The following is a 17,150-nucleotide window of genomic DNA, read 5'->3' as shown; positions in this document are numbered from 1 at the left end:
AAGGCACATTCACATTCTACTTAGAAAACAAGATTCAATTCTATACCTAAACCATAGATATAAAAACACAAATTGTCAATATAGCAACTTTGTAGCATCAGTTCCAAATAAATCCAAATACGGTTTGGTCTAAGAGAGGTTTATACCCTTGTGTTGCATAATTCGATTTTCTAATTGTTTCTCTGTGGGAAAAAACCCCAGATAAATCATTATGCTCAGAGATTCTGGTTCCCCCTCTCATTCCTTCTCCCTATGCCCCTCCTCAACAGCATACACTATCAAATACTTGTGTAAGGTTGGCAGATTTATTTTAAGCATTTGGTATTCTTCTATTATGGCAACACCCTCACTTTCATAAATGACTTTATAGTTCAAAAAAGTAAAGAAAATGAGTCATTTTTAATGTTTCTAGATTGTAATTGTAAAAATTTAACAAAAGGGATAAGAAAAATACCTGCATTTTCAGGTTTAAGAAAGAATTTTATGCTGCAAAATATTTCTCCTGCTTTTAGTTTCTTCATTATTTTCTAATTGTTTTATCAAAAAAAGCAATGTAGCAGAGTGGTTAAGAAAACAGAGTCAGGCTGTCTAAGTTTATAAACTGTTGTGACTGTCTAAAAGAGCCTGAACCTCTCTACTTTTGTCCTCACTTCCTCATCAATAATATGGACATAATAATACTTACCTCGGAGAGCTTTCTGTGAGGATTAAATTAGTTAATAATGTATAATGTGCTTATAACAGTATTATCTGTGTGTTAGCTGTTATTATTATTATACAGTATGGAGTAATATTTCGATGGTCATTTTCTCCAAGATAATTGACAAGTCTTCACAAATCACTGAATTAATAATAAAATGTGAACTCTTCAAAAAAATATTTTTATTCAGTTATTCTTAATATGTACCTTTCGTGCTATTGGTTCCTGACCTTCCATCAATGTGTACCAGCTGACGAGTTTATTCCAGCCTTCAGTTGGCAATAGTATGTAATCCAATTCATCAATAAGATGCTCCTTAAGTGACTGGGCATCACCATCTGCAAAAGGAAAAATAAACTCAACACATAAAAAGAAACAACAGTACAAATCTCTAAATGCTATGGTTGTATGCATTACAAATTACTTAAACTCATCAAGACTAATTTAAGTATTTAAGCAATGAGTTTTGAAAAAAGCTCTGAAGAGGTTCACATCTAAATCTATGTATTCCAAAACAAACTGCTGCTTTAGAAAGTTTCAATGTGTACCATCAGTGTTTAAAACCAACAGTGTTTTTATCAAGTTAATTTTTCTTTTATTAGGCTCTTAAAAAAATACTAAGGTGTAATGTTAACCAAGGGACCTGAAAGAAGAGTGGTTCCCAAATATTCTGAATATCAGAGATCTCTTACATGGTAATAGTGGTCATTCCAGAATTAGCTGATGAAGGAAATTCAGAAGCAAATCAATAACCTTTTATAATGACTCCAAAGCATGTGGGCTGGGAACCATGAAAGAAAGCACAAAAAGGCATCTTGTGAACTCCAGAAGGCCTATGATCTAGACTCCATACAAGATCTAGGGTGGAGGTAGTTGTTTAGATGTGGTTCTAATTCCATGATCCATTTTCAAAATTCTGGTTAAACTAAAACTTTAGTGCAGGGCAGGCCAGAGATCCAGAAGCAATACCTTGAGTTATACCTACATCACAGTCCCAATCTGAGACTCATTTATTATTATCTGGTCTTTTCCTTGAATTTCCAAAGTGCAGAAACATAAACAGAAATAGTTTATTGAGTTATATACAACTTAAAGGAGATTTTCTCAATCTGAGATAGTCTAAACTAACAAATATGGAAAGCAAAATTGTTCTTGGTAGCATTTCAGTGAGAACATAATATTCTTAATTAGACACAACAATATAAATCAAAAGCAGGAAAAGTACTAAAGGGATTAAGAGAAAGTTATTTATTCTATTTAGGATCAATCTATGATCACAAAATCACTCTAAAGTTTGAGGAAACTATGCTTCATATAGAGTAGAAATATGAAAACTGAATTTTATAATACAAACTTCAACAGCAGATGCAAACTAAGTATCAATTTTTAAGCTCAGTTTTTAAAAAAATCTTAGTTGTTACTTTTAAATTCTTGATGAATACTGATAATTTCCAGAACTAACTGAAGCTGAAAGAAACTTACATATCCTAAGCCACTATATGCATCATGTACTATGAGACATATTACAGCAAATAATTGTGTTACCTCAGTCAATTCTCAAAACAATCCTCTAAGACAGGTATCTCCACATTAGATTAGAAAATATATTCAGGAAAATTGAGTAACTTGCCCAAGGTCATACATACAGAAAATTGCAGGTACTGTGAAAGGTGTTATTATAGAAAACCCTGTTATCTCAGTAGATTTTCAAAACAATATTACGAAGTAGATATCTCCATTTTAATTAGTAAATAGATTCAGGTATTGATTAACTTGCCCAAGGTCACACATACGGAAAATTGCAGAGACTAGATTTAAACACAAATCTGTTTATTCTAACATCCATTTTCTTTCTACTCTAACACACTGCCTTGCAGAGAACTTAGGAAAAAAACAGAAGTTAAAAAACTAACACTTCTATGTTGTTTTCTGAAATAATTCAAGAGTTTGGGTAAATGATTTTATTATGTACCAGACTCCAAATAGTAATTTTTATCTAGTGGACAAGATAAAACGATCAATTCATTTTTTTTTTTTAAAGATTTTATTTTTTTTCCTTTTTCTCCCCAAAGCCCCCAGGTACATAGTTGTATTTTCTTCGTTGTCGGTCCACCTAGTTGTGGCATATGGGACGCTGCCTCAGCGTGGCTTGATGAGCAGTGCCATGTCCACGCCCAGGATTCGAACCAACGAAACACTGGGCCGCCTGCAGCGGAGCGCGCGAACTTAACCACTCGGCCACGGGGCCAGCCCCCGATCAATTCATTTTTTAAGGGAGGAGAACATCCCTAAATGCACAACAGTTGCTATTTCTTACTTCTGTTTATTGATAAATAATTGATGTACAACAAACTGCATACATTTAAACTGTACAACTTGATAAGTTCTGACATACGAATACAAGTCTGAAACCATCACCACTACCAAAATGATGAACATTCCATCATCCCCAAAAGTTTCTTTGTAGTCCTTTGTAATCTCTCCTTCCTGTCCATCCAGGTCCACCATCCTGTCCCCATTTATCTGTATTTTGCAATTATAGACTAATATGCAGTTTTTTAGAATTTTATATGAAAATTGTCTTTCTCTTACTATAAACAAATTTGCATCTTCTAGAATCTTATATAAAAATAGTATGTACTGTTTTTGCTCCACTTCACTTATGCCACAAAATTATCTTGAGAGCCACCCATTTTTTTACATATCAATAGTTCATTCCTTTTAGGTGCTGAGCAGGATTTCATTATATGGGTATACTATAATTTGTTTATCCATTCAGCTGTTGATGGGCACTTTGGGTTGTTTCCAATTTTCTCTATTACAAATAACACTGCTACGAACAGAACATTCATGTACAAGTTTTCATATGGATATATACTTTCCTTTCTCTTGTGTAAATACCTAGGAGTGACATGGCTAGTTCCTACGGTAAATGTATGCTTAGCTTTTTAAGAAATTGCCAGACCCTTTCATTCCCAGAAACAGTATACGGAACTTTCACTTGCTGCAACTCCTAGTCAACATGTGGTATGGGTCAGTGTTGCAAATCGGAATCATTTTAATACATAGTGCTGCCTCACTGTGGTTTTAATTTTCATTTCTCTAATGACTAATCATGTTGAGTATATTTCAAGCGCTTTTTGAAAACTCCACCTTCTTTGGTGAACTATATTTTCAAATGTTTTGCCCACTTTTTCCACCTGTGTATGTTTGTTTAGTATAGAGTTTCAAGAATTCTTTATTCTGCATACAAGTGTTTTATCAGCCAGGTGATTTGTTTTTCTCCCAAACTGGTTTGTCTTTTCATTCTCTTAACAAGGTCATTTGAAGAGGCTTTTATTACTGATGAAATACAATTCATCAATTTTTTTCTTTTATCAATTGTGCTTTTTGTATCATATTTAAGAAATCTTTGCCTAAAACAATGTCACAAAAATTTTCTCCTTTCTTTTCCTATAAGTTTTATAGTTTTGGTTTTTACATTTAGGTCTATGATCTGCTTTGAGTTAATTTTGTTTATGGTGCCAGATATGGATCAAAGTTCAGGGGTTTTTTTGCAAATAGATATCTAACGCTCAAGTAGAATATGTTTAAAAGACACTGAATTCCTCTTACACCTTTGCCTAAATCAATTGACCATATATGTGTGAATCTACTTTCGGATTCTCTAATCTGTTCCATTGATTCTTACCTCACACATCATACACAAATATTCACTTAAAATTGATCAAAGACACAAATGTGACAGCTAAAACTATAAAATGCTAATAAGAAAACACAGGTGCAAATGTTTTACGTCCTTGGTTTAGTAGGCAGTGCTTTCTGACACCAAGATCAGAAGCAACCAAGGGAAACAAAGAGATAAAAATTGAAAACTTTCGTGCTTCAAAAGCACCATCAAGAAAGTAAAAGACAATCCACAAAACAGAAGACAATTATTGGAACTCATGTATCTGAGAAGGGGTTAGTATCCAGAATTAACAACTCTTAAAACATAACAATAAAAAGACAGAGAATTCAATTAAAAAATGGGCACAGGATCTGAATAGATATTTCTTCAAAAAAGATATATAAACAGCATACATAAGATACTTAACATCATTAACCACTAGGGAAATACAAATCAAAATCATAACGAGATACCACTTCAAACCCATTAGGGTGGCTATAATAAAAAGACAGAAAGTAAGTGTTGGCAAGGATGTAGAGAAATTGGAACCCTTATATATTGGTATAACAAGTTTGGAAAACAGTCTAACAGTTGCTCAAATAGTTAAACATAGAGTTATTATATGACCTAGTAATTCTATGTCTAGGTATACACCCGTGAGAAATGAAAATATACATCTACACAAAAATTTGTAGATGAAGTTCATAGCAGCATTATTCATAATAGCCAGAAAGTGAAAATAGCCCAAATGTCCATCAACGGATGACTGGATGAATTAAATGTGGAAAATTATTCATCCATAAAAACGAATGAAGTATTGATTCATGCTACATGGATGACACTTGAAAACTCTGTGCCAAGTGAAAGAAATCAATCATTAAAGGGCACATATTGTATGAGTTCATTTAGATGAAATGTCCACAACAGGCAAATCCATAGAGACAGAAAGTGGGTTCTGGTTGCCTAGCACTGGGGGTCTTGGGGGGAATGGGGAGTGACTGCTAATTGGTACAAAGTTTCTTGCTGGAGTGAGGAAAAGGTTGTGGAATTGGATGGTGGTGATGGTTATGAAACTTTGGGAATATACTAAAATCCAATGAATTGTACAATTTAAAAGAATCAATTTTATGGTATGTAAATTCCATCTCAATTTTTTTTTTAAAGATTTTACTTTTTCTTTTTCTCCCAAAGCCCCCCAGTACATAGCTGTGTATTTTCAGTTGTGGGTCCTTCTAGTTGTGGCATGTGGGATGCCGTCCCAGCATGGCCCAACGAGCGGTGCCATGACTGCACCCAGGATTCGAACCAGCAAAACCCCGGGCTGCCGAAGCAGAGCGTGCGAACCCAAACAATTGGCCACGGGGCCGGCCCCTCATCTCAATTCTTTAAAAGCCTACTAGAACTGTGATTTGGAATTGTGTTGAATCTATAAATTGAAAGGGGGAATTCAACAATATTGCGTCTTCTGATCCAGTAACAACATTTCTCTCTTTAGGTTTTTTTTTTCTTTAAAAATAAAATGAGCTTTAATGAACATATGTATACTTTGCTATATTTATTTAGAATGAAAATTAGGAGGTTAGCTTATCACAGGATAATTTTTTGTGAGTTCATAATAGTTTACATCAATGTGAGATTTCATTTGTACATCATTTCTTGATTGTTATCACAAAAGTGCTCCCCTTAACCCTCTGTGCCCACCCCCTACTCCCTTTCCCCTCGTAACCAATGAACTGTTTTCTTTGTCCATGTGTTTGTTTATATTCCACATATGACTGAAATCATCTGATGTTTATCTTTCTCAGTCTGGCTTATTTCACTTAGCATAATTTCTTCCAAGTCCTTCCATGTTGCTGCAAATGGGATGAATTTGCCTTTTTTATGGCTGACTATAATTCCAATGTGTGTGTTCCACATCTTCTTTATCCAATCATCAGCCAATGAGCACTTGGATAGTTTCCACGTCTTGCCTATTGTGAATAATGCTGCAACAAACATAGGAGTGCATATGTTACTTTGGCTTGTTGATTTCAAATTGTTTGGGCAGATACCCGGCAGTGGGCTGGTTGGGTCGTATGGTAGTTCTATTTTTCGTTTTTTTAGGAATCTCCATACTGTTTTCCATAGTGGCTGCACCAGTTTGCATTCCCACCAGCAGTGTATGAGGGTTCCCTTTTCTCCACACCCTCTCCAACATTTGTTATTTTAAGTCCTAGTGATTATAGCCGTTTTAAAAGGTGTAAGGTGGTATCTTAGTGTAGTTTTGATTTGCATTTCCCTGATGATTAGTGATGTCGAACATCTTTTCATGTGTTTATTGGCCATCTGTATATCTTCTTTGGAAAAATGTTTGTTCATATCCTCTGTCCATTTTTTGATTTTTTTTTTTTTATTGTTCAGTTGTGTGAGTTCCTTATATATTGTGGAGTTTAACCCCTTGTCAGACACACAATTTGCAAATATTTTCTCCCAATTGGTGGGTCTCTTTGTTTTGATTCTAGTTTCCTTTGCCTTGCAGAAGCTCTTTAGTCCAATGAACTCACACTTGTTTACTTTTTCTTTTGTTTCCCTTGTCTGAGAAGACACGGTATTTGAAAAGATCCTTTTTAGTTCGATGTCAAAGAGTGTACTACCTATATTATCCTTCAGGAGTTTTATAGTTTCACGACTTTCTTCAATTCTTTGATCCATTTTGAGTTTATTTTTGTGTATGGCATGAGATAATGGTCTACCTTCATTCTTTCACATGTGGCTGTCCAGTTTTCCCAACACCATTTATTGAAGAGACTATCTTAACTCCATTGTACGTTCTTGGCACCTTTGTCAAAGATTAGCTGTCTGTAGATGTGTGGTTTTATTTCTGGGTTTTCAGTTCTGTTCCATCAAACTGTGTGCCTGCTTTTGTACCAGTACCATGCTGTTTTGAACACTATGGCTTTGTAGTACATTTTGAAGTCAGGGATTGTGATACCTCCAGCTTTGTTCTTTTTCCATCAGGACTGCCTTAGGAATTTGGGGTCTTTGGTTGCCCCATATGAATTTTAGGATTCTTTGCTCTATTTCCGTGAAGAATGTCATTGGGATTCTGATTGGGATTGCATTGAATCTGTAGATTGCTTTGGGTAGTAGGGACATTTTAACTATGTTTATTCTTCCAAGCCATGAGCAAGGAATCTCTTTCCATCTCTTTATGTCATTATCAATTTCTCTCAGTAATGTGTTATAAGTCTCAGTAATGTCACTAGGTCTTATTGTATAAGTCCTTCACCTCCTCAGTTAAATTTTTTCCTAAGTATTTTATTCTTTTAGTTGCAATTGCAAATGGAATTGTATTCTTGAGTTCTCCTTCTGTAAGTTCGTTATTGGAGTATAGAAAAGCAACTTATTTTTCTAAGTTGATTCTGTAACCTGCAACTTTACTGTAGTTGTTAATTATTTCTATTAGTTTTCCGATGGAATCTTTGGGGTTTTCTATATATAAGATCAAGTCGTCTGCAAACAACCAGAGTTTCACTTCTTTGCTCCCTATTTGCATTCCTTTTATTCCTTTCTCTTGTCTAATTCCTCTGGCCAAAACCTCCAGTACTATGTTGAATAAGAGTGGTGATAGTGGGCATCCTTGTCTTGTTCCTGTTCTCAGGGGGATGGCATTCAGTTTTTGCTCATTGAGTATGATGATGGCTTTGGGTTTGTCATATATGGCCTTTATTACATTGAGGTAATTTCCTTCTATCCCCAATTTGTTAAGAGTTTTCATCATAAATGACTGTTGGATCTTGTCAAATGCTTTCTCTGCATCAATTTAGATGATCATGTGGTTTTTATTGCTTACTTTGTTGATGTGGGGTATCACGGTGATTGATTTGTGATGTTGAACCATCCCTGTGTCCTTGGTAAAATCCCACTTGATCGTGAGGTATGATCCTTTTGATGTATTGCTGAATTTGGGTTGCCAAAATTTTGTTGAGGATTTTCGCATCTATGTTCATCAGTGATACTGGCCTGTAGTTTTCCTTTTTTGTCTTGTCCTTCTCAGGCTTTGGTATCAGAGTGATGTTGGCCTTGTAGAATGTGTTAGGAAGTGTTTCATCTTCCCTAATTTTTCGGAATAGCTTGAGAAGGATGGGTATGAAATCCTCTCTGAAAGTCTGGTAGAATTCCCCAGGGAAGCCATCTGGTCCTGAGCTTTTATTCTTTGGGAGGCTTTTGATTACTGTTTCAGTCTCTTTCCTTATGATTGGTCTATTAAGACTGTCTCTTTTGGGGCCGGCCCCGTGGCCGAATGGTTAAGTTTGCACGCTCCGCTGCAGGCAGCCCAGTGTTTCATCAGTTCGAATCCTAGGCGCGGACATGGCACCACTCATTGAGCTACGCTGAAGCGGCGACCCACATGCCACAACTAGAAGGACCCACACCTAAGAATATACAACTATGTACTGGAGAGCTTTGGGGAGAAAAGGAAAAAATAAAATCCTAAAAAAAAAAAGAAAAAAAGATTGTCTCTTTCTTCTTGATTCAGCTTTGGTAGGTTGTAAGAGTCCAAGAATTTATCCATTTACTCTAGATTATCCATTTTGTTGGCATATAGTTTTTTGTAGTATTCTCTTATAATCCATTGTATTTCTGTGGTGTCTGTTGTTATTTCCCCTCCTTCATTTCTAATTTTGTTTATCTGAGCTTTCCCTTTTTTTCTTTGTAATTCTGACTAGGAGTTTGTCAATTTTATTTACTTTCTCAAAGAACCAGCTCTTTGTTTCACTGATCCTTCCTACTGCCTTTTTCGTTTCAATAGCATTTACTCCTGCTCTGATTTTATTATTTCTCTCCTTCTGCTGACTTTTGGTTTTGTTTGTTCTTCTTTTTCTAATTCAGTTAGGAGTAATTTGAGATTGCTTATTTGGGATTTTTTTGTTTGTTAAGGTGCACCTATATTGCAATGAGTTTCCCTCTTAATACGGCTTTTGTTGCATCCCATATGAGTTCATATGGTATGTTATGCTTTCATTTGTCTCCAGATACTTTTTGATTTCTCCTTTAATTTCTTCAATGATCCACTGCTTGTTCAATACCATGATGCTCAGTCTCCACATCTTTGTCCCCTTCTCAGCTTTTTTCCTATAATTAACTTCTAGCTTTATAGCATTATGATTGGAAAAGATGCTTATTATTTCAATTTTCTTAAATTTACTGGGGCTTGCCTTATTTCCCAACATATCGTCTATTCTTGAGACTGTTCCGTGAGCACCTGAGAAGAATGTGTATTCTGCTGTTCTTGGATGGAGTGTTGTATATATGTCTATTAAGTCAAACAGGTTTAGCTTTTCATTTAGTTACACTGTTTCCTTGTTGATATTCTGTCTAGATGATCTATCCATTGATGTGAGTAGAGTACTGAGGTCCCCTACTATTATTGTTTTATTACTAATATCTTCTTTCAGGTTTGCTAATAGTTGCTTTATGAACTTTGGTGCTCCTGTGTTGGGTGCATAGATATTTATAAGTGTTATTTCTTCTTGATAGAGTGTCCCTTTGCTCACTATATATTGCCGCTCTTTGTCACTCTTTACCTGTCTTATCTTGAAGTCTACTTTGCCTGATATAAGTATTACAATACCTGCTTTCTTTTGTTTGCCATTAGCTTGGAGTATCGTCTTCCACCCCTTCACTCTGAGCTTGTGTTTGTCACTGGAGCTGAGATGTGTTTCCTGGAGGCAGCATATTGTTGGGTCTTGTTCTTTAATCCATCTTGCCACTCTGTGTCTTTTTATTGGAGAATTCAATCTATTTATGTTTAGGGTGATTATTGATGTATGAAGGCTTAATGCTGTTATTTAATCACTCGTTTTCTGGTTTTCCTGCATTTCCTTTGTTTCTCATCCTGTGTGTTTTGGTCTACTCATTGAATTATCTAGTTTTTTACAATGTGTTTCTTTGTTTTCTCCTTTATTCTTTGTGTCTCTGTTCTGCTTTTCTGTTTAGTGGTTACCCGGAGGATTGTATTCAGAATGCTGTGTATAAGATAGTCCATTTTCTGATGGCCTCTTATTTCCTTATTCTAAATTGATTCCGTCCTTTTCCTCCTCCCAAGTTGTTTTTCTCATATCTTACTCCATCTTGTGTTGTGAGTCTGTGGTTAAAATAACAGGATTATCTTTCTTTTTGGTGTTTTTCTTCCCTTTAACTTAATGCTATACTAGAGTATTTGCTATCCTATTCTGATTCTGTCTACCTATTTATCTCCTTATTCTGTGTTTAGTGACTCCTTTCTCCCTTTTCTTTTTTTTCAAGTATGAGGGCCTTATTGAGGATTTCTTGTGTGTGTGCGTGTGAGTGTGGGGGTGTCTCGTGGCTACGAAGTCCCTTAGCTTTTGTTTGTCTCGGAAAGTGTTTATTTCTCCCTCATATCTGAAGGATATTTTTGCTGGATAGAGTATTCTTGGCTGAAGATTTCCGTCTTTTAAAGATCTGAATATGTTGTTTCATTCTCTCCTAGCTTGTAAGGTTTCTGCAGAGAAATCCACTGAAAGCCTGATAGGGGTTCCTTTGTAGGTTATTTTCTTCTGCCTTGCTGCCCTTAGTATTCTTTCTTTGTCATTCATTTTTCCCAGTTTTACTACTATATGCTTTGCAGTATGTCTTTTTACACTGACAAGTCTAGGAGATCTAGAAGCCTCTTCCACACAGATTTCCTTCTCTTTCCCTAGGTTTGGGAAGTTCTCTGCTATTATTTCTTTGAACACACTTTCTGCTCCATTCTCCTTCTTGAATACCTATAATTCTTATGTTGCATTTCCTAATTGAGTTGGATAATTCTCAGAGACTTTCTTCATTTCTTTTTAGCCTTAGTTCTCTCTCCTCCTCTGTCTGGAGCATTTCAACATGTCTATCCCTGATTATGCTGATATGTTCCTCTATGATGTCCACTCGAGCATTTAGAAAATCCATATTTTCTCTCTTCCATTGTGTCTTTCATCTCTAATATTTCTGATTGATTCTTCTTTACAGTTTCAATCTCTTTTGTGAAGTAGCTCCTGAAGTTGGTGAACTGTTTCTCTACATTCTCTTTTACCTCGTTGTTTTTCGATGCTAGCTATTTTGAATTCATTGTCATTTAGATCACATATTTCTGTGTCCGTAGGACTGAATTCTGAGTGCTTGTCATTTTCTCTCTGATCTGGAGATTTGATATAGTGTCTGATATTGTTAGAGGAGGTGGGTCAGGTCTTTCGCATTCTGATATTTGGTTGCAGTTACAGCTTATCGCAACTGGGTGGGGGTCGAGAGCTGCATATTCTGGGCCCTCCTCCTTCAGTTGAGATTCCAGGCAGTGGAGCACCGGAGCAGGTGGGGGAGGGGCACTTTCTCCTGTGTGCTCTGCAGGCTTTCTCGCTCTCACTGTCTGGTTGCCTAGGGTCTTGGTTTGATGAGGTCACCCCCACAAAAGCTTTTGCCCCATTAGAGGGCTTCCCTCTAGCCTGCAAGGACCCTGGGGAGTCCTTGTTCCCACAAACGAGCATCCCTCTCTCACTCCTTCCCTCACGTATCCTTCCACAGTTGCAGATCGCAGACTTTAGGGGAAGGAGCGAACTTCTCTCTTACCCTGTTCCAGCTCCTCTGAGGGGGGATCCAGCCTCTCCACCATCTGTGGTGTGGCTGTGTGTCTCTCTGATGCTTTTGTGTTGTGTTAGGATGTCCTCTGTTGGAATATGGATGCCCCTTTTCATCGTACGTTGGAGGGGAGAGAGTCCCAGGTAAGTTCACCCCACCATGATGCTGACATCAGTCTCTCTTTAGATTTTAATTTTTCTCAGCAACTTGTAGTTTTCAGTGCACGTCTTGAACATCTTTTGTCAGGTTTACCCGTAAGTATATTTTTTGATGCTATTATAGAATGTATTTTTAAAGTTTCAATTCGTGTTAGTCCATTGTTAGCATATAAAAATACAGTTGGTTTTTGAATAATGATCTTGTATCCTAACCTCATTTGTTAATTCTAGGTTTTTTCATAGATTCCATCCAATCTTCTAACACAGTTATCTATGAATAAAGGCAGATTTATTACTTCCTTCTGTACAACCTCCATGTCTTTTGTCTCTTCTTCTTGCCTTAGACAGTATTACCTCCAGTACAATGTTGGCTTACAGAGCTGGGAGTAGATATCATTGCCTTTCTCCTGATTTTTGAGGGAAGGCATTCAGTCTTTCACCACTGAGTATGTCACCTCTAGGTTTTTCATAGATGTTGACTGTGAGGTTGAGGAAGTTTTCTTCTATTTTACTCTTTTATCTTACATGATATGCAATTTTAAAAAATATTTATTTCTGTATGATACGTATACCCTTTTTATTGTTGGACTCAATTTATTAAAATTTTGTTCAGAATTTATACATCTATGTTCATGAGGTATAATAGTCTAGAGTTTTCTTTTCTTGATTCAGATTTTGGTACCAAGGTAATGATGGTTTCATAGTATAAGCTGAAGTATTCTCTTCCACTTTTCTCAAAGATTTTTTCTGGAATTGGTATTATTTCTCCGTTAAAATGTTTAGTAGAATTCACTAGTGGCACCATGTGGGTCTGATGTTTTCCTTGTGGGAAAGTTTTAAACTACAAATTCTATTTCTTTCATTGCTATAGGGCTATTCAGGTCATCTATTCTTTTGAAATGAGCTTTGGTAGTTTTCATCCTTCAAGGAATTTGTCTTTTTATCTGTTTTGTTGAGTTTAATGGCATAAAATTCATAATATTCCTTTATTGTTCTCTTATTAAAGATTCTGTAACAATGTTATCTCTCTTGTTCCTGATATTGGTAATCCTGTCTTTTCTCTTTTTCTGTGATCTAACTTGATATTCATCAATTTTATTTTCACAAAGAACCACTTTTTGGTTTCATTGATTTTCTCTGTTTTTTCTTCCTTTAATTTCTGTTCTGAACTTATTATTTCCTCTCTTCTGCTTCATTTACATTTAATTTGTTCTTATTTTTAGTTTCCTACACTGGAAACCAAGGTCACTGATTCCAGACCTTTTTTTCTTTTTGAGGAAGATTCGCCCTGAGCTAACTTCTGCTGCCAATCTTCCTCTTTTTGCTGAGGAAGACTGGCCCTGAGCTAACATCTGTGCCCTTCTTCCTCTACTTTATATGTAGGATGCCTGCCACAGCATGGCTTGCCAAGCAGTGCCAAGTCTGCATCCGGGATCCAAACGGGCAAACCCCAGGCAGCTGAAGCAGAATGTGCACACTTAACCGCTGCGTCACTGGGCCAACCCCGAGACCTTTCTTTTCTTTAAAGGTGTTCAGGGCTATAAATTCACCCCCATATACTATTTAGCTGCCTTCCACAAATTTTGATGTGTTGTATTTTCACTTTTATTTAGTTAAAAATGCTTTCTAATTTCCCTTTTGAGTTCTTTGATCCATGGGTTATGCAGAAGTGTGTTACTGAGTTTCCAAATATTTGAAGATGTTCCAGGTATCTGTTAACTTCTAATTTATTCCACTATAGTAAGAGAACATATTTTGTATGATTTAAATTCTTTTTACCTTTATTGAGATAGGTTTCACAGCCCATAATATGCTATCTAAATGCTTCATGTGCACACTGGAAAACGATTTTCATTCTTCTGTTGTTCAGTGGAATGTTCCATAAATGTCAATTAGGTAAGGTTAATTGATAGTGTTCAATTCTTCCATATCATTACTTATTTTCTGTCTACATGTTTTTTATCATTTATAGAGAGAAGAGTATTGAAATATTCATTATACAATTGTGGATATTCTTCTATTTCTCCTTGTAGTTCTATCAGTTTGTGCTTTGCATATTTTGAAGTTTTGAAGTCATTGGGTGGGTATATATTTAGGATCATTATGTCCTTTTAATGAATTGTTCCAGCACATTTATGATTATGAAGTGAACTTTTATCCCCAGTAGTGTTCTTTGTTCTGTCTTAACGTCTGATATTAACACAGCCACTCCAGGTGTCTTTTGATTTAGTGTTAGCATGTGTATTAGTTTTCTATTACTGCATAACAAATTACCATAGCAGCTTAAAACAACATCCATTTATTATCTCACAATTCTGTGGGCCAGAAGTTCAAGTGGGCTCCTCAACAGAGTTCTCTACTTAGGGTCTCACAAGCCAGAAATAAGATGTCAGACAGGCTGGTCTCCTATTTGAAGGCTCTGGGGAAGAATCCCTTCTAAGCCCATTCAGGTTGTTGGCAGAATTCAGAATTCATGGTTGCTGGTATGAAGTCCCTGTTCCTTGCTGGCTGTGGGGCCAAGGCCTCTCCCTGTTCCTAGAGGATGCTTGTCTTCTTTCTCATGTGGTCCCTTCCATTTTCAAACCAGCAATGATGTGTCGAGTCATTCTCATGCTTTGAATATGACTTCTTCAACCATGAGCCAGAGAAAACTCTCTGCTTTTAAAGGGCACATGTGATTAGATTAAGCTCACTGGGATAACCTCCCTTTTGTGATATATAATCATGGGAATGATATCTCATCCTATTCACAGGTTCCAGCCACACTCAAAGCTGAGACGATTACACAAGAGTGAGGGTCACTGGAGGACAGTCTTAGAATTCTGCTTACCACAACATGGCATTATATGTTTTTCAATCTCTTACTTTTAATCTATTTCTATCTTTATATTTAAAATACTTAAAATCTATATTAATATTTAAAGTAGACAGTATAGAGTTGGGTTGCATCTTATTTTTTTATCCACTCTTACAGTCTTTATCTCTAATTGGGGTATTTATATTTAATGTGATTATTCACAGAACTGGAGTTAAATCTACCAGCTTGCTATTTGTTTTCTATTTGTTTCACTTGTTCTTTTTTCCTTTTTTCCACTTAAAAAAATTTTTTTAAACACTGATATTTCTCATTATGCATCATATTTTTCTGCTTCTTTGCATGTCAGGTAATATTTGGTTGGATCCAAAATATTACAAATTTTATCTTGTTGGATGCTGGGTATTTTGTATTCTTATAAATACTCCTGCATTTTGTTCTGAGATGCAGCTAAGTTATTTGGAAATAGTTTGATGCTTTCAAGTTAGAACTGACAAGAGGATTAATTTTGCCTTATTACAGAGGCAAAACCATTCTCAGTAGTCCACCTTGTGAATTATAAGGGTTTCCACTCTGGCTGCTGTAAACACATTATTCTTGGTCTTATATGAGCCTCAATGATGGTTCCCTCTAATTCTTTTGGGTGATTCTTTCCCTGGATGCATGTGTTGATTAAAAGCCAGTTGAAGACTTGAGAGACACCCTCTACAGATCTCCACGTCTCAGTCTCTGCCTCTCTGTGCTGCTCATTCCTGTCTGGTACTCTGCCCTGAAAACTCTGGCAGCCTTGGTCTCCATGGACACCAAACTCTTTCTTCAACTAAGGAAGATGGCTAGGCTTTCCATGGGTTTCCCCTTCTGTGCTGTGTCTTGGAAACTCTCAATGCAGTAAGCTGAAACAATCACAAGTCTCCTACCTCTCAGGGATCACTGTTCTTTGTTGCCTGACGTCCAATGTTTTGAGAACCGCTCTTTCATATATTTTGTCAGGGTTTTAGTTCATTCAGGTGGAAGGATAAATCCAGTCCCTGTTATTCCACGTGGCCAGAAATGGAAGTTCTGGTACTTATGTTTTATTCTCTCTAAATGTGATGAGAGGTACAGAAGAGCTGGCAAGTAGTGAGGGTTGTAGAAGATTAATGAAAAAGTCTAAGAATGAAAACATCTACCAGGGCTCCCCATCTTAAAGAAAAAGTCATGTTTCCACTAGGAAAAGCAATATACAATACAGCATTTCCCCCAAATAATAAGCTAGTGCTATCTAATTTACATTCTTCATTTAAACGTTTAAACAATACTAAACCCTTATTATATCATAAATTAAAAACAAAATTTGTCATGACACAGAACAGTAAGTATGACACAATAATCTGAGTTCATTAGGTCAAATCTATAACAAAGAAATTTTTAATTTATCAATTTACCTATATTAACATTTTCCATATTACACGTATTGATTATAACATATTGAAATGAACACATTTACAACTTGACTGAAAGAAGGAACTAATACCTTTGAGAAGTCCAGAGTTATCAATGGGTCCAGGATATACATTTTGATCTCCCATCTGGTATTTGTCCCAACTATCAAAGCCAACATATTTCTTCCACTGTTTGAACCAGCGACTATCAACTAAATACCTAAAAAAGATAAGAAGATTAGTAAAGGGAAATACCTGGAACTACAGGAACAGCAGAAAAGCTCTCCATTTTTGATATTTCCTTTCATATTAAAAGTACATGCCTAACTTCAAAGGATTATTGAGAATAACTGTAATGTCACAGTATTTTGAAGAAAAACATTTCATTTTTGTAAAGTATTTCTATTGTTCTATAAATATCTGCCATTGGAGGACAAGTACTGACATACACATTAAAAAAAATTCTGGGGCTGGCCTGGTGGCGCAGCGGTTAAGTGTGCATGTTCCACTTCAGCAGCCTGGGGTTCACTGGTTCAGATTCTGGGTGTGGACATGGCACCACTTGGCACGCCATGCTGTGGAAGGCGTCCCACATATAAAGTAGAGGAAGATGCACATGGATGTTAGCTCAGGCCCAGTCTTCCTCAGTGAAAAGAGGAGGACTGGCAGCAGTTAGCGCAGCGCTAATCTTTCTCCGAAAAAAAAAAAAATCCTTAGCATTTTTTAAAAAATGGAAGTAACAGCTATTCAATAAAATATTTGTCAGTTGAACAAAAAT

The 17,150-nt window shown here is 36.2% G+C and overlaps 1 protein-coding gene across 5 annotated transcripts in view; it reads right to left on the bottom strand.

The window, feature by feature from the left end:
- The window catches only part of USP15 (ubiquitin specific peptidase 15), a 133,388-nt gene that overhangs the window by 91,833 nt on the left and 24,405 nt on the right, over nt 1-17,150 (bottom strand). For all 5 annotated transcript variants that reach the window (XR_011497100.1, XR_011497101.1, XM_014859330.3 and 2 more), the window contains exons 2-3: nt 16,465-16,592; nt 908-1,038 (exon numbers count right to left, since the gene is read on the bottom strand). Coding sequence is in view for 3 of the 5 variants with exons in the window: in XM_014859330.3 (XP_014714816.1) it covers nt 908-1,038; nt 16,465-16,592 (259 nt within the window). In the remaining 2 variants the exon portion in view is untranslated. The remainder of the gene's footprint in view (nt 1-907; nt 1,039-16,464; nt 16,593-17,150) is intronic.

This window comes from Equus asinus, chromosome 22 (genome assembly GCF_041296235.1).
Source record: "Equus asinus isolate D_3611 breed Donkey chromosome 22, EquAss-T2T_v2, whole genome shotgun sequence".
Lineage (NCBI taxonomy): Eukaryota > Metazoa > Chordata > Mammalia > Perissodactyla > Equidae > Equus > Equus asinus.
Note: the sequence above shows the minus strand (reverse complement) of the source record. Positions and strands in the feature narration are given on the sequence as shown.